We start from the raw sequence: 25854 nt of genomic DNA, 5'->3' as shown, positions 1-25854 counted from the left end.
AGTGATTGACTTTTTCTGGTGGTAGTCTATAAGATGTTCCAGTTCTCAAATTTCCTGATTATCATCTAATAAAGTAATTTCCCATTCTTATATTTTTGGTGGATTTAAAATAATTGCCTTTTACACTTCTTTTTTTTTTTTTTTTTATTTTTATGATACCTCCTTTTCTACAGCTTCATTATATTGAATTTCTGTTTTATATGGGAATCTTGTTAGTTTACCACTAAATATGCTGTATGTAGTGCCTCTGCTCCCAAAGGCTGCATTTCATCTTCCCAGTACTGGCCACAAACTGTTCCCTTGCTTACCATTCCTGTTGAATTGTACTTGTCTCATACCAGCAACAGGCTAAAATATCTCCTGTGTAAGAGTAATTCTTAAACATTTACTCTCACTTACAGAACCATGCTGTTTTGCAGTGTGGCCACAAATCTGTAACTATTTTATCCATTGACACACTTGGTGTTTCAGCATTTTCAACAACAGAATTAAGTGGAATGGATGTCTTTCTCTTTAGCTAGGTATGAGTCCAGCTGTTAGAGTTCTTGTGAATCAGGTATGGACTGAAGTACAAATAGATTTGTGTATCTGAATCAGGTATGGACTGAAGTACAAATAGATTTGTGTATCTGATATGGGAATACGTGGATAAAAGTTCAAGTTATTAAATAACTGTAAATAAAAATTTTCTTGTTTTCAAACATTGCTTTTACATGCAAATACTATTTGGACTGGGAGATATGGGGGTACATGTTTACAAATGTGAATTTACACATATTTGATTGACTGTCTTATGGATGTCATTGGCACCTTACAGTTCCCCACTTTGTCAGTTTGTTCATGGTTTTGCTTAGGGCTGTGCCTGGGCAGTCAAATAACATAATTTCCTGTATCCTTGTTAGATGTCCATATGCAGACTTCAGGGTTTTGAAAGTATTTTTGACCTGACAGAAGTATTAATGTACAAATGAGTAATTTTGACTCTTTTGTGGGGAGGGCAGGGGCACAAGGGGATATGGCTGATGGATTTTGGTTTGGGGGCTTTTTGCCCCTTCAAAGACTGACTAAGCTGTGTTATCTTAACTGTCTGAATAGTGCTTCTCTCCTCTTTCCAGATCAATGTAGTGGCATGGATTTGTGTGTGATTATGACTCAGTTCTTTTTTGTCTGTCTCATTGACTATTGCAGTGAGACCTGTTTGCTGGCTTCACATGAAGTAGAGCATTGCTAACTGTATCTGGATGATTATATAAAATACTAATTGCATGTGTTGAATTTTTTGTATAAAGAGAAGAATGTTTTTGCTACCTGTGCAAGAACTTCTGGCTGAATTAAGTGATTAAATGAAGAGTGCATAATTAATAAGTGAGCAAATAAAATGTAATTCTTTCTATCCAAAGAAAGTACTGAAAATCTATGCTAAAATTGATATTTTAAAAGCAAACAATTAAACATAAGACTTCCTTACTGCCCTTGGAATCTTCTAACAAGAGAGCCAAAGGAAATGCCTACCTTATGTTGTCATTGGAACAGCATTTATTTGAGGTTTCCTTAGGCCTCTTTTTTTACCCTGCTAACTAAGCTGCATGTGCAGTTAAAGTCTTTTTTCAAAGAAAAGTTATTTTTCACAAGAAGTACTCTGCTTTTGCAGCAATTTCTTTCTGTGCATGATAAGTTTCTTCTAAAATTTTTATTCTTTTCCAGACATGTTGATAAAACTTTTTTTTTAATTCCTGCTTTATACATAGGGAAGAAGTGGTAGAAATAATACTTAAAATGACAAGAGAAGCCCTTAACAGAGCAGAACTTAAAACCTATGTACCTTGACTGATAGTATTCTGCTATAGCCATGAAACCATTCTTTTTCCTTGCAAGATTTTTCTGAAATTTGTGCTATGAAATGATACCATAGCAATGGGGTTGGAGATGTACATATGTTGCTAAGAAACTACATGATCTGTTCTGGACCAGCCACTGTGGTAAAGTGGCTCTTTTAAGTTGTTGCATATGAAAAGGGCCACTTTAGGTGATGTGCGTTTTGCTCCACCAATTTCTGACCTGCAATGCTTGCCTTTGCAGATGGAACATGAGGATTTTGTAATGGAGGGGCATGGCAAGACTCCACCTCCTGGTGAAGAAAACAAACAGTGAGTCACACGTTTATTTAAAAAGGGCCTTATCGTAGTAAATGGTGTGAAGCACTCTCATTTAAGCGTGCTGGGAGCATTGGTTGGTTGCTTGGTGCTCACCCTTTTGGTTCCTCAAATATCCATATATATATATATCCATATATATATATATATATATATATATAATAGTGGATAGTGGCTGGAAAAAAAAAAGAGGCAGGATGCTGATTTGCCTTATATGTAAAAGCATAGAAATATGCATTACAATTTCAACACGTGAATCAGAAATAGTTGTAAAAGGGATAATCATTCTGGAAGCGTGGCACTGATGTAGTGAGTTTGTACATGAAGTTTTCATACAGCTGCTCTTCACTGAAATAATGTGAAATATGAAAGAACCATGGCCTTCCTTTTGGTGTGCATATGGCAGGTTGGTCCTCTTTGAGCCTTATTTCTTTAGAATGCATTTTAATAATGGATCAAAAATTACAAACAAAATGCTCTTTTGAGGATGAGCAATATACGATGCTGGTACACAGAACTTTAAGGAAAGCAGCTTGATCAGAGAAGAAAATTACTGATTTCTGTTAGGAAAAGGCTTTTTGATATGATTTCAACCTGAAATCCAAACTGGTTGGACTTTTTTCCTCGGTTTTTGTTCAGATAGGGAGAACAGAACCTTATCCTAGAAGTACTTCAGTGATGGTTGTATTCTGTGTTCTTTTCATTAGTTAATGCAATAGTTAATTCAGTTTTGATACCGTAATTAATTTTTTCTTTTCCTGTCATTTGGAGCAAACAGGAAGGTGGTCTTTGGAAAATCTAGATCACAGAACTCTTTTTTTTTTCTAAGCCTAACTGGATGTCTCTTCATGAGAATTTCTTGTTCATCTTCACAAGTGTAGTTGCAGAAAGGCTGGGATGTGGCTTGGGGTGAAGGTCTACTTTGCCTCCTAGATAAGCTGGCAACTGTAAGTGCACTGCATCTGTGACAGTAAGAAACCATTTCTGAGGTAGGCAAGTTGAGGTCAGCAGAGTTCTAGTGCTGAACATGCACATTTTTTCCATCATGGACATGAGCCAAACTTCTCAAAGTAATTGTTGTTATTTCTATCTATTCAGACTGAGCAACTTACTGTGGTACCAAGAGATACCAAAGTTGTTGAAGTAGAAACTTTCAGAAAGTTCCAGAAGAAAAATTTGAGCAGAAATAAAAAGTAGGAGTTAGATTTCTGCTCTCCTGATTTGTTTCTTTATATATCTAGTAGTTTATTGAAACAGATTATTAGAGTGAGTAATACGAGGGATGTTGTATTGGATTTGCCATAGCCTTGTGTTTATTAGGTATCTTATTTTAAGTGCAAGTGGAAACTAGAATTACTTTGGAGTTGATCTGTTTTTTTTAACTGGAGCTTTTCAAGTGGCTTGAAACATTATCTCACTTGAAATCTCCGGTTATTAAAGAATATGAGATTAGTGATAGGTGGTATTTTTAATTTTTAACTAATATATTTGTGCTCAGGTGGCATCTGGAACCTTGTCATACAGATTCTGCTGTAGGAGTATAATTCTTAATAATATTTTGATTGAAGTCTAAAGGTACAATTTTAGTAATGCAACAGAGTTGAAGGTAGTTGTTTTATGCAACTAATACTAGCATAATGCCAGCAAAATTCAATTGTGGGTATTGCTCCTAAATTTGAATCAATCACTTGAATCTTTCTCTATCCACAGGATCAAATTTTCAGCTAACTAACAAAATTGTCTGCCTTGACAGAGTTTACCTCTTGTCATAAGAGAAGGAAGAAAAACAATCTGAAATTACTTATTTGTATTATTACTTACTTGCAGTGACGATTAGCTAGATATCAACATGCTGGACTGGGTTTTTGAAAGAGGACAGAGAGGAACTCTGTAGCATCTCACAGAGGAGAAGCAGAGAAAGCTGTGGCTGTTTAGTCTTGAGATAAGAAAACTTGGGGAGGATATTATTATCCATGTGTATAGCTATCTGATGAGGAGACTAATGAAGACGGAACCAAATTCTTCACAGTGGTGCCTGGTGGAGAGGCAAGAAGCCATTGGCATAAACTGAAATACAGGAAGCTCCACTCAAACACAAGGGAAAAAAAATTTCTTTTTTTACTGTTAAACACGGTCAGACCTTTAGAAGAGGTCCCCCAGAAAATTTGGGACTTCATAGCCCTTTAAGTGACTCAAAACTCAGCTAAGCACAACCCTAATTCTGCTTCAGCCTTCTCTAGTTAACCATGCTTTGAGCAAAGGCATGGGATTAATGGTCTCAGAGGTCCCGTCCATCTGCAGTGATTCTGTGATTTGGTGTACCCATGTCTACTGTTGTCCTCCTAGTTGGTTTGAAATAAAATTGGAGCTTGTTAGTAAAAGGTTTGAATGTAGACTTTCTAATTCAAATGTTCTCTACAGAAATAGCGGATCCACTGAAGATGCCTCCTTCCCTTTCCAGCTGTCATTAGACTTAGTAGAATTTACTGCCTCTATAGCTAGCAGATGGAATGGTTTTTCTTTGACTGCTTCTAATTTACTTTTCAGGAAAGTTGGGCATTGTAATTTAATTGCCTTTCATTAGGCAGCCTGATCTGGGTAGCTCTGCACTGAGATTACTGAGGAAGTGTTCAGAAGAGATGGTTTCAGATGGTGAACTTGCGCCAGAGTTCCAGAGTAGCTTGCCAGTGTTGACCTCCTAGGAAAGCCCTGCAAATTTCTTACTATTTATCTGCATTTCTGTGGGTTCAGAGCTTTACTGGACAATGAAAGAACAGAAATAAAAAGAGGCTTCTGAGAGACTTTGAATGGATGCAATAGTTCTTACCTAGGCCCAGTTTCATGTGAAATTTCCTTTGCTAAAGTTATAGCTTCAAAACTGAATACAAGGAGCCAGCATCCATGGATGATTTCTGGCAGTTTATGAAACAGATTATTTCCCAATTTGACTCAGGGATATAAAAACTTGGCTTTTTTGCCTTCTAGTATTAAACAAACACACAAAAAATGCAAACAAACCCAGCAACAACAAAAAACCCTGCTGCAATGTTGTGAGCCTTTTTTCTGCTGTATTGGACATTTCTTTTGGACAGATACTGAAGTTACAGCATTTTAGGATTTTTAATTGAACTGTAGGTGATACCCGAGAAGTGCTGTCTTCTGATACCTTTCACCTTTATGGGAAGGATTTACCTGGTTAAACTGTATACAAGGTCTTCAGAAATCTTCAGTTGATCTTTTACAATATGGATATAATTTATTTCAATTTGAACTAATTATGAATAAGTTACCTATTCAAAATCATTAGTACAATTGGGAACTGAAATGGCCACAGTCATCTCAGTGCTGTGAAAGATTTGCAGTTTATGTGCAGTGCATATGTCACAAAGGTGTCATGGTTGTGCTACAGTCAAGTGATCTATGCTAAAATCTGAACTTCAGAAGAAGTGATCCTGGTGGCTGCTAGAGCGGATTGTGTCCATCTCACACCCTGTTCCTGCTCTGGCTGAGGGCCAGTGACTCCTTGATAAATTGTTACTTCCCAGTTTTTGTGTACTCTGTAACCTTCTTAGCTGTCTGGCATGGGACATAGCTGTGTGTTATGCTTGGTCATACAATTTTGTTATGTGGCTAATATGTTTGGTAAGAAACCCATTTCCGCCCCTCCTTCCCTCCTTCCCTCCTTCCCTCCTTCCCGCCTTCCCTCCTTCCCTCCTTCCCTCCTTCCCTCCTTCCCTCCTTCACTCCCTCCCTCCCTCCTTCCCTCCCTCCCTCCCTCCCTCCCTCCTGTCACTGTGTTTAATTACAGGTGAACATTTTGTTAGAGGTATTCTCTCATAGTTTCATCCTTTACAACTGGCATGCTTAGGGAGTAAATATTATCTCCCTCCACAAAATACTTACATTTTACAAGGCAGCAGCCTATAGTGCTCTTATCAGTTGTAATAAGGCTTTTACTTTGCTACTGCTGGAGCTAAGATTAAGAGCAAATGGGATCGAGAAACATCTTTCCAAAACAGTCAAACTTCTGTTGATAAGCATGGGGCAGGCACAGGGGCAGGAAGAAGAATTCTGCTCAAGTCCTTAAATTGAGGTTCTGCTCCCATCTCTAGCAGCATTAATTAGCAACTCTGCTTGTGCTAATAAATTACCACCTGCTGTCACAAGCAGAAATGTATGCACCCTAATGAGTGAAAGGGACTGGGTAATGAAAAACTACTTCTTTTTATAAGATAAATGTAAATGTTTTACTCTTCCTAGCTTGCACATGGAGAGGTCTGTTTGACAGTAGCTATTCAGACAAAAAGTGAGCCAAGTTCATATTTGCATTTAGTAGGAAGATAAGCCAAGCTGCTACTGCTGTTTGAAGTACCTCAGCTGGCTATTCCCTACCTGCAGTTTCGTAGTAATGGGAGAGAAAAGTCTTCAACTGTCTTGGCAATTTGTACATCTGGAAGTGATTCACATTGTAAGAAAGGTATCAAAACAAGATAATTTCTGTAATTTAGAAAGTGTCATTGGTTAGACCTACTGAATAGGCTTTTCCCTGGCTTGTTAGTTTAATGTACTGATTCTGAGGCAAGGGTTTTTAATGAAACCCTCCAAAATTGCAGTAATACCAGGATGAGATTGTAACCGCTGAGCATCACAAAATTGTTTAACATTTGGTAATAGTATCTTATTTTTCTTTGACATTTCAGCAGGAAGGTTCAATGTCTTTATGGTTTGTGTGACACTACAGTTAAAAGAAAATAGTACCTAAATTGGCCTAACCTGGAAACAGGAATTACAGACTCCAAAAGTCATCTTGTCCAGTATTGTGCCCAAAGGGAGGTGTGGGGTGGAGGGGCCGATTTGAAGGTTAAATTTAACTTCTAAGTTGTATCAGGCTTCTCGGATTTATTTGAGAGCTTTTGTGGACAGTCTCTTGCAATATTAATCACTCTCACAGTGAAGAAAATTTCCTAATGTTCAGTAAGAATTTATGATCGTTGCCTTTCATCTTTGAATGTGTGTATCTGAACGTGGCCCAGTCTTCATTAAAACTTACCATTGTGTTCAGCAGAACAGCAGCAGAATAGCTCCCACCTCCCCCTGGCTTAGTTTTGCTGTGGGAAAACTAAGTAAAATCAGGAAGCTAGTTTACAGGCCAGTCTTTGTTTTCAGCGGCCTGCTATGTCAGGGGCACATGTAAACATCACTGCTTCAATGGCACAAAGGAACCAATCTTACTCTTCCATGGTGTTGCTGGAAACTATAAAAAGACTGCAGTAGTATATCCTGAAGTTGTCTGGTTTGGCTGGTGAGAATGATAGACATTGTTATGAACTACTGCAGTGTTCTTTTGAACGGTTGAAATTTCACAAAGGTCCCTACCATAGCTTCTGTTCCTTTGGGATAAAACATTGTTCTTACCAAATGTAAAGTAAACAGTTAGCTAAAAGCTTGTGTAACAGGGGGTTTATTTGATGTTTTAAGGACATTCAATATTACAGAAGATACTGAGGCTTGCCTTGAGTGCCATTACACTTTTTAAATTTACTGGCGGTACTGACCTCAGCAGAGGTTGGTTTTTGTCAGAAGATCCATGCTTTGGTTTTTAAAGTAGTATCCAAATCCTAATTCAGATTATCAACTCAGATTTGAGGTACCTAAATTTGTGTATCAACCCTAATTCTATGAAATTAATGGCAAGTTATTTCTTGAATTACATTCAAGAATTATGTAAAGGCATAGCTGTCTTTATACTGCTGATTGTTCTCTGTGTGTAGAATAACTAGCCTGTTAAAGAAATGTCCCCAAACATTTAAGTCCTCTGTCTGGGATCCTAACAAGTCCCCACAGGGAGATGTGGGATGTCTCTGTTGCCTGTAGCAGACCTCTCTCTCTCAACAGGCTGTTGCAATTCTGTTTGTGTGTCAGACTGGCCTTCAGACCCAGTGGTAACTCAGACTTTCTCTGATACCAGCATGTCAGTAGGACAGTTCTAACTTCTATCTTTTGTACCCTTAGAGATGTGATAGGGTATTTAAGGGTGTGAGACCACTAGACTAAACCCAAATGAAAACTGGTCCAGCTAAGGATTAAGGAGTATTTTCATCACCTTCATACTGTACAGATGTTTTTAATCCATACAGTGGAGTGAGTGACAGGACAAGTTTGCATTTGAAGGCAAGTTTACCTGTGTGTTTAATGGGCCCTGAGGCATAGAGAAAAGAATTGCCCTTTGTTTTGCAACTGAGTGGGTAGAAATGAAGGAGACAGGAGCAGAATCTGTATCTGTAGAGGCAGCTGTGTTTCAGCTGTGACTTTTAAGTCAAAAAAGTTACAGAAGCTGACTTGCACCCTTACAATGTAGTGCTTCTGAACAATATGCAGAATTTATACACAAGCACTTTAAAATGGCAAAAGCTTCATTGTCTTCCATATTTTACCAGTTCAGTGTTATACTTAAATGATTTGAAGTTTTTGTACTTAAAATTTTAAGTATTACCCACAGGAGGACTCTTGTTTGAATATTCTAAGCAAAAATATTTTAAAACTAGGCATTTGCTTCTGAAAGTTTCAGTTGTCATTTCATGATTTTTAAGACTCCACATTTCATGCCCTCAGTGATTTTACCTTTTTTTTTTCCTTTAAAATCATGAGCAAATGCAGGCCTTTCATACACCTCAGCTAAGCTACAGCTTTGTGTACTGCTGTTTTGCAAGTATTCTTTTAATATGTGGAAAGAAACGGAAGCCAGATGACCGACCGTTAAGGAAAAAAAGGAAGTCACACAGAAAAAAAGTCAACTTTGGAAGTGAAGCTCCCACTTATTATCACAATGTGTTTAGTCTACACCGCTGCTGAATATTGAGAGAGGAAAATATTTTGGGCAGTGTACATTTAAAGTGTGAATGCTTTGGCACTTCTTTGCTGAGGATTTTATGCTGCTCTCTTCCAGACGTCTTGTGGTGAAAACAGGCTAGTTTGTTTGGGCTCTCCCCACGCCCCAAGATCTGCATTTGTCCTGTGTAGGAAGTGCACAGTGCCTGCTTCTGAATTTGCAGGCTCATCTGATCAAATGACTACTTCACACTTGTCTTAATGAAAATGTATTTTCCATTCCAGATTGCTTGATTTTATAAGTATGATACTGCAAAATACCTATGGTGTCCCATATCCTTGATACTTTGATTGTTATCTCTAGTTATTCCAGTTAGTAGTAATTGTGATTGCTAGTGGAACGGAGGATATTCTGATTTGCTGCTGTCTTACAGAGCTTAATGTACTTTGAAGGGGAGTATTTGTATACTGATCAAATTCCTAAAATCCCAAAGCCTCTGTATTCCAGACACCACCACCCACTTCTCCACCTACTCCTGTCCTCTAGTCCCTTTCCAGGAATTCCAGGAAAAACTATCTGCTGGACACTCTAATGACATCTGGAGTTCCTTGTCCAAGGAGTTGGGGGGTTTTGAGTCTGTTTGGGAGACAGAAAAAAGAAACAGCCACTAATCAAAGTTGCTGACTTCCTCAGGAGGTGATGGAATAACTGCCCTCCAATGTATCGTTTATATGGATGGTTGAACATTGCTCTCTTTTCAGCTTTTTGATGAAAAAAAAAGAAATGGCAGCATTTGGATGATACTACCATGGGAGTCAGCTAACAGACTTAAAGAATAGCAAGCAAAATCATCTAAGGTGTAGTGGTAGACTTGGCAGTACTGGGTTGATGATTGGGCTTAATAGTCTTGAAGGTCTTTTCCAACCTAAATATGATTCTATACTATTCTTTTAATAATTTTTGAGTCCTGTCTAAATTAGCATTTTGTCTATATTCTTAATGTAAAAATACAGTTTAGATTAATTTCTGTAGTACCTATGCCAAGTTAGTACCACTAATTTTGATTTGCTAAGGGTTTAGTTTTTGGACTGCTAGCATAAGTCAGTGGCATCATAAATGTGTATGAAGTACAGTCCTAAAATTTTTTCCCCTTTTTGCATCAAATTTAGGATGCTCACTGCTTTTTTCTCTGCTTCATTCTCTCTCTCAAAAAAAAAAAAAATCATCCCTTTTTTTGGTATTTTTTGCGTGTACACCCACAGTGGTTGAATGGGTGACTCTTCCTTTCAAGGAGATGAAGGAAAGAAACGGGGGAAAAGCACTACTGCTTTTATGTTGTAAATGAGTTTGTGATCGTTTTGTTTGTATGGAAGAAATAGAAATTTTGATGACTATGTACTGTGACTTAGGTATACCAGAGGTTAAAGTAGAGAAAGAACCTTGACCATTTACCTAAGGTGCAGATACTAGCCTTGATGAAGTGACCATTATTGGTTAAAGAAAGGGAGGTAAGGAAAAAAAGCGAGCTCTTTATTTCCATGGAAAAGATGTGACTTACTTTGTATGACTAAAAATATTGTGCTATGTGGTAAACATGGTATGAATTAAAAACTTGTTTACAGAGATATTTTGCAGGTCTTGAGCTGCATTGCTCCTCTGGCATGCTGTGATCTGGAGAGCTGCTATGATTTCTTTTCCTCCTACCTAAATAGATTGAATTTGCTGGACTCTTTGCCCTAAGTCAAAGTTGTTCATATTTGGGAGTCATACTGTTTTGTGGGTTACTGCATGCATTTGAATATTTGTGACAGTTACAGCTTGTAGAATTTTCTGCCTGAATAGCTAGCTGTTCCTTTCCTGACATTTCAAACTGAAGGGCTGTACATGAAGGCAAATTACTCAGGGAAGATGTTCAAGTCACTTGGAAAGATCCATTTACAGATTTTTGCAGCAATAAATAGTGTTTTTATTTTTAAAAAGTCAAATTAGGGAAATCCTCTCTTACAGTAATTCACTCAAAATACATTCTTTTCATATTCGGCTTTTACTTTGGGTGTTTTATTTTGGGCTGGCTTGCTTTTATTATTATTATTTAACTTAGCATATTATGGTTCCTTTAATGAGAACAAAGGAAAATGGGTTGGTGCCAGCTTCAACTAAGATGCCAGAAATTCCTTTGCTCAAGAGGTTTCCGGCCCAGTGATTGAACTCCCCATGCTAAAACTAAAGACAAGTTAGAAAAATTTGCAGCAAGATAGTGGGCTATCTCACCAAAAAAAAAAAAAAAAAAAAAAAAAACCCAGAACAATAAAAACCACTAAGCGCAGCATAGCTTCTTTTTAGCTAGGGGGAAAAAAAAGATTGAACTAGAATAAGACGTCCAGTCCAAAAATCTTCCTTGTCTTTTCAGAGATATCCTAAAAGTAATTATAAGAAATCTGCTTTTATTAGAGTTCAGGAGCATGTCTAAAGGCACTGTATAAAGAAGGGGTCCTATTGTGGTAAAGTCTTTGTAGGCATGAAAGAAGTTTTTTCTTAAATATTCTAACCTGGTCAGATGAAAAAGCTTGGTGTTATTTAAAATGTGTAAAGCTCCAAGGCTTAAACAGGGTGAAGGAAGACTATAATGAATGAAATTACTATTCCTTTTGAAATTTGTAGTAACAGCTATGGTTGATGGAAAGTCAGTTGGATCAGTCATGTAACTGGCATGGTAATTTGCATGCTGTAAATAACAATTAGAAAGCAACACTTGCTGTATCTCTGGGTGGGATGACCCACTATACCATTTCCCAGAATGTCTGTTTATTTGAAAGATGCATGGAAGTGTTTGAGGCCAGGCTGGATATGGCTTCAGCAGCCTGGTCTGGTGGGAAGTGTCCCTGCCCACAGCAGAGGGGTTGGAGCCAGATGATCTTTAAAGGGCCTTTCTGAGCAAAACCATTCTATGATTCTCTTTTCACTCTCATTCATATAATTGCATTAAACAGATAGGTGTCTCCCATTTCATTGATATGTTGGCAGTTTATAGGATTTTAGGAACCTGCTAGAATAGAACTATAGCCTTCAAAATCAAGATGCTTCTGGGTTGATAACGAGCCGGTTAAAAAATTCTAAGAATATTAATTTACACAAGTTTTGCTGCATGTTATGTTACTGGAAAGTACTTATTTAATGTCCAAGCATATGGATATAAAGACTCGATCAACATTTAGATGTAGATAATCATTGGTGGGAGATGATCTTGGGGGTCAATTCTTTCAGTTCCTAGAGTAGTTAAGTCTCATGCAATGCCCTTTCATGTCTTTATCTTTTCCAGTTAAGTTTGGAGTCTGTTGTCCAGTTCTGGTTAAGTGAGGCAGAGGAGTAAGAAACTATAATATAATTATCCATATATTAAACTTCTCTAGCTTCCTAGAGAGCAGACCAAAATTGATTTCTTCACTAACAGAAGGGTTTCAGGACAAGACAAATAATTATCTGTTCTGGTTATGTCTTCTAATGGCTAACCATGTGTGTGCTTTGGGATTAGCTGCAGTATATGCTAATTTTTGCCCAGACACTGAAAGAGGTGAAAACATTTTATGGGAAGAGCTCTGCATAGAGCTCAATATACTGTTAGAACCTTGGCATCAAAGGAGAACTGGCTGTGCAGGAAGCTGGGATTAGTGTGGAAAGTAGAGGTGCAGTGATGTGTGACAGAGATTCGTAGGAAATGAGCTTTCAGTTCTGTTGTTCACCCAACAACTTTGTTAAAAGCCAGATTGAAAGCTTTCTCTTTCTCCAGTCTGGAAAGGGCATTTGGGGAATTGAAGAAGTGGAGGCTTAGTGGTAGATTATTTATAGGCTCAACAGTGAGGGAAAGTATTGCAGCAGATTGAGGAAAACTTCGGTGAAAAAGCGAGTGTTTGTAAAATTTGGTGAATAAAGTTTTCCTTCTGACTCATTATCTTTTCCTGAGCACTTCATTAATGTATAGGGTCAGAACTTGGTTTGGGCTTGAAGTCATGTGTCATTCTTAAACTGAAGTTTTCAGACCTTGTATTCTTTCTTTTGTTCCTGGCAAAATATGAATGAGGTCTGAGCTTAGTATGACTCCAAAGCAGTGTTGCAGTATAAGTTTTGAATAATAATAATAACAGTAATAATTCCTAAAATGTGTTGATAGGTGCCTTTGTGTAAGGGATGCAAAAGCTGCTGTAACCTTTTCAGAAACCAAACAAGCTTTTCCTTTCTTGGATGGTATTTTAGTCATGGTATTTTTCTTTGAAGAAAGTATTTACATTATACTTTTGATTACTATAATTAAAAACCACTGCCAGCCTGGTTTTCACAATTCTGCAGCATAAAATATCTCGCTATTTACTAAGTGTGGAAGGGGAGGACCCCAAAGAGTTATGCTTGGTGGGATTGTAATCCCAAGCAGTTGGACTGCTGGCAACTGGCTGGGGAAGTGGTGAGTAATCTGTAATCTGCCTCCAGTTGTCTTGCATCTCTTGCTGCACCCTACTTCTGGGGTTGGGAGAGGGAGATCTGAAGAAATGGAACTGATGAGCTGCAGTCGGGTAGAGGGCACATAGGCTTCCGTTCACTTTGGCAATAAAATCTACCTTTTTTCCTCTAATATTTGAGGAATCAAACTTCAACAGCAGTAGAAAGGACAGTTGGTGCAAAGCATTCATGCTATGAGAAACTTGTTAATATTTGAGGTTTCTGCTGAGGAGCTGTGTTAGTAGGAGATTAATTTACTTTTCTACTGTCATGGTATCGGTTATGAAGAACTTTCTAGGGAAAAAAATAAGTCTTATATTTATTGCCATGGGTGTATAGGCAGTATAGAAAGCCCAGTGGGTAGGGTCCAGTGTTGGGATGATGAGGGTGCAGCCTTCAAAGTAAGATATGACATCAAACCATAGGACTTTGAGCCCAAACAAAATGCCAGCTCATGAAAGAGGGAGTTTTGCATATGGACTGGGATGAACTCAGATCCTTTTAAATCTGAGTAAAGAGCTACAGGTCAGACAGACCAGGTCTCCTTTTTGAGATGACAGCTGGAGGGTGTGGATACCTCAGTTCCAGTGGACACTGGAGCATGTCTGTGTACATAATATTGAAGCCTAATTGCTTGATTCTTATTGATAGGTCATCAAGAAGAATGAGCTCTTACTAGAACCACAGTACAGCTTAATATGAATTAAAAAACCTATTCCTCTCCTGCCTCAGTTGAGATACTAGTGCAGGGAATCTGCAATTGTAAGCATCTCTCTTAATGTGCGTGTATATGTCTGCTCATACTGGATACTGTCCTCATAGGAGCACTGTGAGGCTTCATTAAAGATTTTAAAGTGCTTTATGATCCTCCAATGGAAGGAGTTTAGAAATGAACTGTTTGTAATCAGATAAGTTAGTAGCACATAACAAGGCTATAACCTATTAACACTGCCTATTAACAGCCTGTTGGCATCAGAATAAATAATGGTTAGGTTTTTGAAATGCAGTTGCCCTCTGAAAAGGAAGGTGCAGGTTTTGGATATGCTGTGTATTTTATGCTTTACTCCATTGTTTTCTGCACTATTGTGATGCATAACAAACAAACAAAACTCAACAAACCTCCCAAATCAAACAAAAATGCAAAACCTTTCTGTTAGCAATCTTAATCAATATGTCAGCAAGAATAGGTAAAGAATTGATGCCTTTCAAATGGTAGTTTAGTGGGAAAATTTCAATTAAAGCTACAGTTATTCAATAAATACCCCTACTAGCCTCTCTAAATATTTTTGGTTCACTGATAATTTGCTTACTTTCTGATTTAAAAAGCTTTGTCAATAGAATGTTGGCAAGGCGAAAAAACTTGGATACATAGCAACTCAAGTGAGTGCTTGCTTCTGAAAGTCATCACAGTATTATCAGCTCCTTGAAGTAAAGGCTTCCAGGACTTCAGAATGGAGAGCTGGCAAACCCTAGTGAAGTTAAGAGGATTTCTGGGTCTCAGTAAAACAATTTGGCTTTTGAGAAAGAATAAAATTGTCTGTAGCTTAATGCATACTGTCATAGTCAGTGTGAACATGCATAGAACATGTAGCTGCAGTACTTTATGTATTTTTTCAGGAGGGGGTAGCTGTTCCATAGATGTGCATTTACATTTGCTTTTATGCAATGTGTGAATCGGATGCCTAGCAATTGGTTTGGATTTTGTCATTAGGAATTTAAAGTGATTGTGGTGTTCTGTTTGGGTTTTGCCACAAATAAGATGTTCCCTGAGTTTTCACCACATTTCCTAAATTGCTATGTTTGGATTGGACCAGCCACAAAACACTCCAGTCTGCTACATCCAGCAGGGTAATTCTCTGTTCTGGTTTAGGCAGAGCAACCTGAGCAGTTATATCCAGCTGCTTTTATTTCATTAAGTACCCCAAAATGCAACTCCCATTAGCTATTGCCAGAGTTTCTTGAGCTGCAGAGACAGATGGTTACAGTGCAGGCTGTAGTCCTGCTGAAGAAATCCTGTCAGTGGCAGAATCCCCATTTGAGTTTCTGTACTTTATCATAAGGGTTGGAGCAAAACATGTCAGAACCAGAGCCGCACTAGCCTTGCATGGCCTCCTGCAGAGGCCAGTGGCTTATGTTCTGTAATAATACATACTAATAATTTTTATTCTCATTCATAAGATGTGCAGCTTCTGCCCTCCTCACATTAATTCCTTTGGAGTGCCCTCCCATGGATCTCCAAGTTACTTTTGTTCCATGGTATTGTCATGAATGGGTGATTTAGATGCTTAAAGAATTCCTGTCAAAGGTAATGGCAAAAGCACAGTGTCTGTGACAGAGTTTAAGATGCGTTTGCATAACACTCTCAGGCACATGGTGTGATTCTTAGGGTGGCTTGTGCAGGGCCAGGAACTGGTCTTTTTTTCCTCCAACTCGGAGTATTGCTTGCTACCTGGATGAAGCATAGCAAGGAAAATCTGATCATAATCAATTTGAAGAAATTTGTGCAGGGACTGGGAACGCAAACAAAAAAGGGAGACCCCTTAAATCACGAGGTTCAGAGTGGACCTGCTTGCCAGACTTAGCCTCACATTTGATCAGTGGTTTTATGTCTAAAGGATTTAGCAGCACTTAATCTTTGGCTAATTTTACATAGAATGATTAAGTAGAAGTTAGTGTAAGCACAGCAGCAATATACCTGTAGGTCTGAGACGGCAGTATTCATACTATACTTGCTGTAGCATATTTAAAGGAATTTGCACACACCCAGGCACAAACTCTGTACCAAGGTGTACATGTTACAAGTTCTCCTGGTCTTATGGTGTGTTTTGACTTTTACTTTCTACATCGTTACGTTGCATTACTGTACAGAATTAAAAACTTGTATATTTTAAGGGTTCGATCCTGAGGGTGCTCCCAAGAGCTTCCCGAGCAAGCTGTGAGTTCCCTCCGCAGGCATGGTTCCATTACAAAGTCAGCTCCAGCATTGCCTGCCTGTGTTGGGCTGACTCAGGAGCAGGTCTCCTCACAGCAGGATCATACCCGCGTCACCATATCCTTTTGCTGAACTGTATTCTTTACTGTTTCTGCACATTCAGGGTAACATCTGGAAACATCTCGCAGATTTTTTTTTTTTTTTTAATGTTACAAGATGCTGAGATTCTCTGTTTCAGCCGCTGTTAGAGCGGTTATCTACGGATATGGCTGGGAAGAGGCTGTGGAGTGTCTGCCTGAGGGCTGAGTTGCAGCCTGCGACTTAAAGCCGGCACGGCAGCCGGAGAGACCGAGTTTCCTCTGCTGTCCTGCGGGTGTTCCCTGTGTCTGGACCTTGATCTCGGGTTTATGCGTGCCTGTGGTGTGGGCGGTCCATTTACAGCCTGGATTAACTTTGGTCTGAGCATGACTCCGGTCCTTGAGTCAGGAGGGCGTTGTGCTTAAAATGGGGGTTCCTGCAAGCGAGCGCTGGGGTCGGTGTTCCCGGTGCACCGCAGAGCCGCGCGTGTGTCTGGAGGGACTTAACACTCACCATTCGCCGCTTGTCGGCTCTGCAGCCCTTATGTGGAATTAGCATAGTTGGCTGCTGTCTTTTTAGCCGGTTTTAAAGAGAGCAGCTCCATCTGGACCGCCCTCCGTACTCTCGGGGCTCCCCACCGTACCCTCCCTGGGCCCCGTCTCTGCTCGGCGGGGGAAACCGGCCCGGTGCGGGCCGTGCAGGGCGCTGTCCCTTTAAGGCGGGGGGCGGGGCGGGCCCGGGCGGTGAGTGACAGCGCGCGGGGGGTCACGTGAGCCGCCCGTATTTGAAGGTCACAAAAAAGCTGCTTCCTTTAGAGAGAGCAAGAGGGAGCGAGAGGGAGGGAGCGAGAGGAGAGAGCGAGGGAGCGCAGCCAAAATGGCCGACGGAGCGTCTGCTGGGTTCTGAACGTTTGAAATAAAAAAAAACAGAGAGCAAAAAAAAATTTAACAAAAAAGGAAAAAAAAAAGCTAAACAAAAAAAGCAAAAACACAAAACCATTTTTGGATTTTTTTTTTCATTTCCATTTCTACCTTGTATGCCTCAACTCGCTGGATTTAAGCACTGCTGCACTTTATGAGGTTAGTGGTACGTTTACGTTTTATTGTTTTTACCTATCAGTTGATTTCTTTTAAGAGCCTGAGCTGACCGTTTCCATCCGTGGCTTGGCAGAGGTGTCTTTTCTAGCACAAAGACTTGCTTCGGATCTTGTTTGCTTGTACGTGTACGGCACTTTTAGTGGATTTTTGGGGCTTTTTAGAGGGAGCTCCGTACAAGTGCGGTGTGGATTTGGAAGATATTTGTAATTTAAAACACGTAGGCAAATTACAGAAGATCGTTTGTATTTTTCGAGCTGGTGAAGTACAAGATAGTGCTGAAAATCTTGTTTTATTTAAATAGAAGCTTTTTAAAGAGAGATTTCTTCCCCACAGCACCCGGAGCTCTTAAATCTGCTGCAAAAATTTGCATGTATAAAACCGGGCTCGCATTCTTTCTGCTGCTGGGTCGGAGCGGGGCCGGCCGGGGCCGTGCCTCCCGCGGGCGCAGGGACGGAGCCTCCCCGGCGAGGCGCGGGGAGCGCTGCGGGGGTCGCGGCTCCGACCGGGCCCGGCGCTGCCGTGGGGCTCCCGCGCGGGCTCGGCCGGGGCTGGCGGCCCATCCGGCGTGCGCCAGGTATTCAGGAATGTGCGGGATGCTGGCCACTGCCGGGGTTTTGTGTTCTACGGGAAGCGAGCGATCATCTCCACCTTAGCGCAGCCCTTTGCCTACACTTACTTTCTCGCTTCCCCCCACCCCCCCACCCCCCCCAGCCTTCTGTGTTGCTAAAAATTTAAATCCGAGTTATTTTTGCAACTCCCTCCAGAACCAAGCAGAAAATTAAAGGGAAATAGCTGGAGCTTGCTTTTTGAGAACAAGCTCCTCCTCCTGCATTGTAAGAGTGTGATGTAATGCTCCTTTCTGTGGGGTTAAATGAAAAAATTTCCGTGGTGGTATACATTATATTTTACCCCTTCCTCACAGGCATTGCATTGTGATATTTTTTGCAGCTGAACATGTAAGCAGCAGATAATTCTGCAAATAATCGTGTTACTGTACTCCACATTGCAGTGTATTAGCGTAATGTTTGTGGTTAGGAGATCAACTTTGTAGACCTGCAAGATGGTTCATATTTTATATTTCTTTGTGGCCTTACATGCATACAGTTAAACACAAATGGAGGAGACAGATTTCAATAAGCTTATTGAAAATGTAGCTGGCTGTTGTCGTTATAGTCTTGTACATACTCGTACTTTTTTTTTTCTGCGCTGGCTAGCAAATATTCAAAATAATTCTGCAGTGTGTTGTTTCTCATGGAAATTAGGAGATGGTATCTTTGGAGTTTTCTTTTTTTAATTTTAAATTAGAAGAAACCAATAAAAGAGAGCTCTGCTCAAATTTTATGTAGTGTTTTTTGCTGGTACTGTTGGTCATTAAGCATTTAGTAGTAAATACATGTGTTACTTCAGTTAATACATGAAGTAACACATGCCCTTTGCTTAGGGTTAATGAACTTACTAGATTCCAGCCTCATGTTACTGGTAGGTATCTGAGGAAATGCTGTAAAAACGTTCTGTGTCTTTGACATGATGTACTCTGATGGCTTTTGTTACTCAAAACCTTCTTGAGCTCAGTGGAGATCTGGATGTAGCTAAAATATGTTGAATTTACCTGTTGATTGATGAACAATAATTAGACAATTAGAACTGTTTTCAAATGCAGTCTAAAGTATTCTTTAGGAGCATTCTCAGATTTGGTGCTTACTGGACCGAAACATCAGTTACTGCAGTTGATGTGATAATTGCTGTAGAATGGGATGGCTGAACTGATGAAGTAAAGACAACTCAAGTTGTGTCCTGAACTGGCAGTATTGTAGGATGTAGTCTTCCCAGAATCTGCACTTCAGAACAGTACTTTCCTTTTCTGTGTATTTTTTTTGCTTTCGTGCCTTACTGCCTACGTTACACACTTGCAGAATGTGTAGATGTTTGCACATTTAGCTTGGTGGTTAAGGTGATGGAATACAGGGTGATTCCCAATAACTGCTACTGCTCCTAGCTACAGAAGCTGTTGTGGGTCAGACAAAAGGCAGCTATTGAGAATAATAGATATCATTCCAATAAGGATACAGTCAAACATTTGAGCAGCTTTGTGAGACTGTAATTGTGAATAGGAAAGACAAATTAAAAAAATTCCTCTCACAAATATGCTTTTGACCCCTCAGATCTCACTGCGGGGTGTGTTGAGTACTGTGCATTCTGTGCAGCCATAGGATTTTAAGTGTGAATCTGGGCAATTCACAACGCTGTTTGTATTCAGTGCATTCCTGCAGTACAGTAGGGAACAAAACACTTAAATTTCAGAAACCTGACTTGAGTTGCAATTTCTAGATCAGTTTGAAGTTTAAAGAGGCATGGGGGCAGGGGAAGTTTTTTTGCTTCGTTCAGTTTGCAGTGACGATGCTGAGTTCAGAAGCTTTATTAAATTTTTCTGTTTGCATTTGCATGTCAATTGTTTTTGGTATCTACAGGAATCACTCCCTTTCCAAAGCAGACTGTTTTAGCAGGTTGAAAGCTACAGTGAAGTCTGTAGTCAGCAGAACCCCTGGAGATTTTTGCACTGCATCTAACAGATTCTTGAGAAAGAATTGACAAGTAAAGCCTTATTACCATTGAGCTTCAATATACAGGAGTCTGCATTTCTAACGGGAAAAAATTCAGGGAAAACAAATGACTGAAAGATCAGTATGCTTAGTTTCAGTTGCTTTTCTTTTAGCCTCTTTCTCTCCTGCTGAGAAGGAAGAAAAAGAAACTTCGTAAGATCATGCAGTCTTTGCCAGCTGATTTCAGCTGAACTTAACCTTTTTAAGATTTTTGTTTCTTACTTATTAATAGGTGGCTTAGTAGAGGAGAAAGTGTCACATTTATGAGGAAAAAAATCCAAAGAAATAGAGTATTTCTGGAAGAGAATTTTTATCCACAAGTTTCCTAGTACCCCTTTAGAAACTTGTCATGTATTTTGAAACAGAGTTCTTTAATTCTGGTCATTATGGATCTGCATTCCTTTTGGAGCAGGGTGGAAGGTGAGAAATTTGACGTACAGTTTATTTTGAACAATATTTCTTGGAAGCTGCACCCTTGGTACTCTCTTCAGCTGGTAGTAGTTCATAATTGAAAAGTTTAAGCGGTTTTTCCTTTAATTGGTTAGGAAGCCATCCACTGCCTTCCTAAGAGCTGTTTCACCTTGTTAAGTATTGGTTTCCTGGTTAAACAGCTCAGGATTTGAGGCGAGAAAATAAGATACATAGGATGTTTACTTCCAAGGACCTGTATTTCATGTCCTGTCAAGAGAATCAGATGTGAGTATCAGGGTTCTAGTTATGTTCCCTTAGATTTCAAGTAGCTAAACTGTAAATATTGGACTAACATTATTGCTCCAGAATTAATGATGTAAAATTCAGGTTAGATTAATACAAAGATGTATTTCTTCTGAAATCTTTAGTTGCTAGTGTAATGCTAGCATTAGCAGTCTTACATGGTATGATTGCATGTGCCATATTTCAAATATTGGACAAACAAATTGCTTGAAGTTGGGTGTCAAGATAACAGGTTTTGGCCATTTCAGCATTAAAGGGAAATGTGGAGCTATCATGGAGATAAATACTATATATTGAGAATATTTCTATTTTGTTGTTGTGATGGTACCATAATTGCTCTTCAGAACACAAGAAGAATGGTGCCTTTTTGTATTTGCGGTGCTTTTCTGTATTTGCGGAGAATTCCAACTCCAGAGCTGTAGGTTTAGCACTTGTCACTGCTTAAGTTCTCCTTTACACACAGGCTTCCTACTAAAGAGCACAACAGGGGGTTTTGTCTTTGGTTGGGGTTTTGTTTATTTTGGTGGGTTTGGGGTTTTTTCTTGCTGAGACAAAACATATTCTGGGAGCAGTATGAATATTTGCAAACCCTGATTTTTTTAATTTTTGTTTTTGGGCCATCAGCAGACTTCTGAAGGGAATTCCTAAGGTTCGTGGGTATTGTCATTTTAAAGGCTGTTTTCCTGTCTGTATACAGTATGCTGGCATTACAGTTTAGGGATGAAATGCCTTGCTGTTACTACAATTGTATATTTTTAATAATTTCTGAGAAGTTGTGTCTTAAGAACTGGTTGATGTGATATTTGGGTGTTATAGCCTGAGTAAACTGAAGGACTTCTCATTCAAAATACTGTACTTTAAGGACTATTTTTAATTAGCCTGTTAAGTCAAGTGGGAAAACCTAACACAAGATACAACCCTTGGAGTTTTTTCAGATACCTAAGAGGAGATAAATAAAACACAAGATGTACTTTCAAGGTAGAACAAACCAAAATGGCTTAAACACCATGGAAAAATGTGTGCTAATACATCTGGAGATAGGGCAGTTCTGTTAAAAAAACAGTAAGAGTGAAAGTTGACTACTGCTCCTTTCAGTGCTACCATTTGTGTCTGAACTCAATCAAATGGTTGTTTGTATATGTTGGGCAGAGAAAATCATCTAAAAATACCTTGACACTGATAGGTGGAAAAATGCTTAAAAGTATAAAGCATGTTTATATTACTAAAAAAGTGTGTTAAATTGAGAGTTTTAGAAGTGAAATGTGACCTTGGAATTTACTTCAGCAAAATCGAAACAAGGCATCAAGATACAATTGTGTTTGATTTCATGCCAGCAGGGGAGTTCTTCTCTTAGGATGGGATCTGTGAGGCCACATTTTAGCAGTGGGGGGCATCAACAAATTTTGAGGTAGCTCAAATAAGGCCAGCAAGAAATTATACAGGGAGGTAGTCCAGCAGAAAAACTCTTCATCGTTTTAATGCTTATTTTCATAGATACATTTATTAAAATATAAATTTATATTTTTAATTGTATATTTGTGTCAGAAGAGCATCATTTTGACATAGAGCTCCGTTGTAGTTGGGTATGCTTTGAACAGCATAGTTACTTCAGCAACTAAAAAGCAGAAAGACGTGATTTTTTTAAATCAAGGTGACCATTCTTTTTTAGTTCCTTTAAATTACATGAAACCCCATTGTGCATGTTAAAGTTATAAGGGAAGCATGCTCAACTTTCCCAGTGTGCTTAGTAGATGTAGAGTTAAGGCTTCCTGAAGTACAGGTCTGAGTATAGCAGCTCGATTTGCACTAAAGCAGAATATTGCTTTACTTTCTGAATCAGAGAAGTATTTCTTTAAAAAATAAAACAGCAGGAAGATTACTTCTGGTATTCTCAGTGGGGCTTTTTTTCCCCCTTTTTAAGCACAGCATTTGCTGAATAACATAGTCATAAATCTGTCCACTTGTAATGTCAGTGGCTGTTGGGCACTGCCTCTGTGTACATAGGAAAGTGGCAAAACTTAAGCTGCAGTGAAACTGCTGGAATTGGGGTTTTTAAAATGGCTTTTGTAGACTGAGTTTTTTGAGCTAGTTGACCTATATGAAAATAGGAAAGGTTAAATGTATAACCTGTTCATGCCACTTAACCATTAATTAGAGTTCAGCTTAATTGTCCCATTTTACATGTGCTCTGTGGCAAATATACATGAATGTGTTGTCATTCTGGTTCATTGTATGCTTGTGAGCTTAATTGTGCATGAGCTATCCAGTTTTCCAGGATGCAGTGTCCTGTGTCACTTAAACCTTCCTTAAAATAAGTCTTCAGTATTTTCTTCCACTTTTTTCCCCCTGATTTGAATTTTAGTGTTGGTGGTGGAAGACATTGCAACTTAATATTAGGGTGCTAATGTAGCAGCGTTTGTGCTCTTGTTGCAGCTTCTGTATTAGTATTTATATTTTTAATTGTATATCATTTTGATTAAGCAATCATGTCGGATTCAGGGTCCGATTTAAAACACATGGTTCTAATTCTGTGTTGGTACTCTAGATATACTTGACTACAAAACAGCTTTTTTTAGCAAGAGGTTGGCTACCACTGAAAACTTCACCAACTAAAGTGAAACTGAAATATTTTGATACATGACTTAGCCCGCGAAATATACAGCATGTTTGTGCTCAGCCTTTTGCTGAGCAATTCATAGGGAGGATGATTTGATCACAACATACAAGTGAATTTTGGTATTATAAGGCTTGGAAATCCTAATCTGGTAGCTCTTGCTGGATTTTTTCCAGGCTGTTCTGCTTCTTACTTGGAGAGAGTTTGAGGACAATACAAGTGAAAATGGCTACCTTCTATATGCAGGGGAGGAGAGGGCAGAGGGTATCAAAACTTAGCACTTTTGTTTTCCTAGCTTATTCCTATGTACACTGAAACCCAGTTGTCCTGTGAAGCAGAAAATAGTAGATTGTTTCCTTCCCATGTGAATTTTAAAAAATGAATTCTTCTATATCCTAGTTAAGACTATATAAATAAACCTTTCCTATTTTGTTAGATTTTACTTGGGTACCATTAGTGTTATTACCTCACTGTTTTAGTCAAGGTGTCTTCTATGATAAATATTAGAAAAATACAAAATAATGCACTTAAAACTGGTTAAAAATATGGCACATGGAAATAAAGGATGTCATGTTGAGGTTATATATATGTCATTTTATATCTAGCGCTGTTTTTCTTTCTGCATGTTATTACAGGTTTAGGTTCACTGGTGGGAACCTAAATGTGGGCTGGGTTCAAATTGCCTCTAAAAATGCTTGGTTAACCTGAAGTGAAACCCCAAAAGCTTTTTTCAGCCTGGTATAAAAGAAGATTCCAGCTGGTGCTACCGAAGTCAGTTGTAGCAATATTAATGGGAATTTAAAATTAAATAGCCCTGTGTTAGAGAGTCAAGATTTCTGTTCCTTTGCAGGTAACGTTCACATTGTCTGCTTGCTACATATCAACCAGATCAAGCAGTGCTGAGAGAGAGAAAGATGGAGATGGGAGAATCCTAAGCCTTACATGCAGATAATTTTTCAGCTGTTGGAACCAGTTTAGTCTTCTTGTGCAAAAGCTATCTGAATTTTCATTTAACTACCTCATCTTACATGGTAGCTGTTCTGCAAAGGCAACTTCTGGTCAAGTCCTTGAATTACTGTTTTCACCACAAAATAACACATTATTCTGCATCATATTAACTCTGCTGTGTTATTAATTAGGAGATAGTTTTGCTCTACATTTGCCAGTTACTATAAATAAAATATATATCCTGACACAAAAAACTGTAGGAAGTGTGGTTTTACCAGATTCTAGGTACAACAAGATGAAAAAGGCAAAAGCAGACAGAAGTTGAACTTTGAGAGCTTAGAATTTACTTTTGCAGCTTAATGTACCCTAAAGCCTCAGTTGCAAAGTTCTTTAAGCTGGCTTGCTGTAGTTGGGCCATTGAAAACCAAACATGTTAATTTTTGGAAAGTCAGCCTGTCTTGATAAAGTTTTGCAGACAAGATTGTTTCTCAGATGTGGATTTAAAGGTGACTGTTTTAAAGATGAGCTGTATTTGCATGTTACATGCTCAGAAAAGGCTGCAACATTTTGCTGCAGTCCAGGTAATGTGAAGTGAAACTCTCCTACCATGGACTTGCAAGTATAGGGTCAGCTTAAATTTATGTAACTTCTCTTGATCTTTTTCTTGAAAAAACTTACCTTTTAAATGATGCTTCAGCTAGTGTTAGATAACTTGCTTAAGCTTAAATGCTTCTTCTCCTTTGCATTCTTTGGTCATTCTTCTGTTGTTTAGGCAATATTCTAAATATTAGTTGTGATTGTTTTAGCTTGAGCATTTTTTGCTCTCTTTGTTTCATGCTAAGCTGTTAAAAACAGGCTTAATCACTGGATCAGTGCATTAAAAAGAACAAGGTTGCAGGTAGCTCTACATTGTAAGTTGAATTCTAGCATGTAACTCAATTTCATGTTTTCAAAGAAACTATGAAATGATTGTCTATTTTCCAGCTCACTACATATTTTTCTATTTGCATGTGTCTGATATAGGTGTGTGTATGCATATATGTAATAAGTGCATGTTGGCAGTTACTACAGTTAAAAACCACCAGGTATCAACTGACAGGTGGAGACTTCTTGGCAGGGCATTGGTGTTCAGTACACAATAAAAATGGCTCTCAAAGTCAGTTCGAGTTTTGTGTTTGGGAAAAGCCTGCACAAACGAAGCAAGTGCCTTTCTTTAAGGTAAGTGTACAGACATTAGAGGAGCAGCAGAGAAATCCAGAGGCCACACAGAAAGTCAGAGGCAGAGCCAAACTTGAACTCAGAAGTTCCTGGCTTGTGGCCTGGGGCTGAAGCCAGTCATAGACAGCTTTATTGAATTGTGAATAGAATGATGCCTTTTTTTTTCCCTTCATGGATTTA

At 38.9% G+C, this 25854-nt stretch overlaps 1 protein-coding gene across 13 annotated transcripts in view; it reads left to right on the top strand.

Annotated features, from left to right (window-relative positions):
* The window catches only part of TNRC6B (trinucleotide repeat containing adaptor 6B), a 133445-nt gene that overhangs the window by 33544 nt on the left and 74047 nt on the right, over nucleotides 1–25854 (top strand). For 5 of the 13 annotated variants that reach the window (XM_050982520.1, XM_050982526.1, XM_030238058.2 and 2 more), the window contains one exon: nucleotides 2080–2147. The exons of 6 other annotated variants lie outside the window; for them this stretch is intronic. In XM_050982520.1, coding sequence (XP_050838477.1) covers nucleotides 2080–2147 — 68 coding nt within the window. Of the gene's footprint in view, nucleotides 1–2079; nucleotides 2148–17277; nucleotides 17570–25854 lie in introns of those variants that run through there. 2 more of the 13 variants (XM_050982549.1, XM_030238060.2) reach the window with 2 other exon arrangements.

This window comes from Serinus canaria, chromosome 1A, assembly GCF_022539315.1.
Source record: "Serinus canaria isolate serCan28SL12 chromosome 1A, serCan2020, whole genome shotgun sequence".
Taxonomy (NCBI): Eukaryota; Metazoa; Chordata; class Aves; order Passeriformes; family Fringillidae; genus Serinus; species Serinus canaria.
Note: the sequence above shows the minus strand (reverse complement) of the source record. Positions and strands in the feature narration are given on the sequence as shown.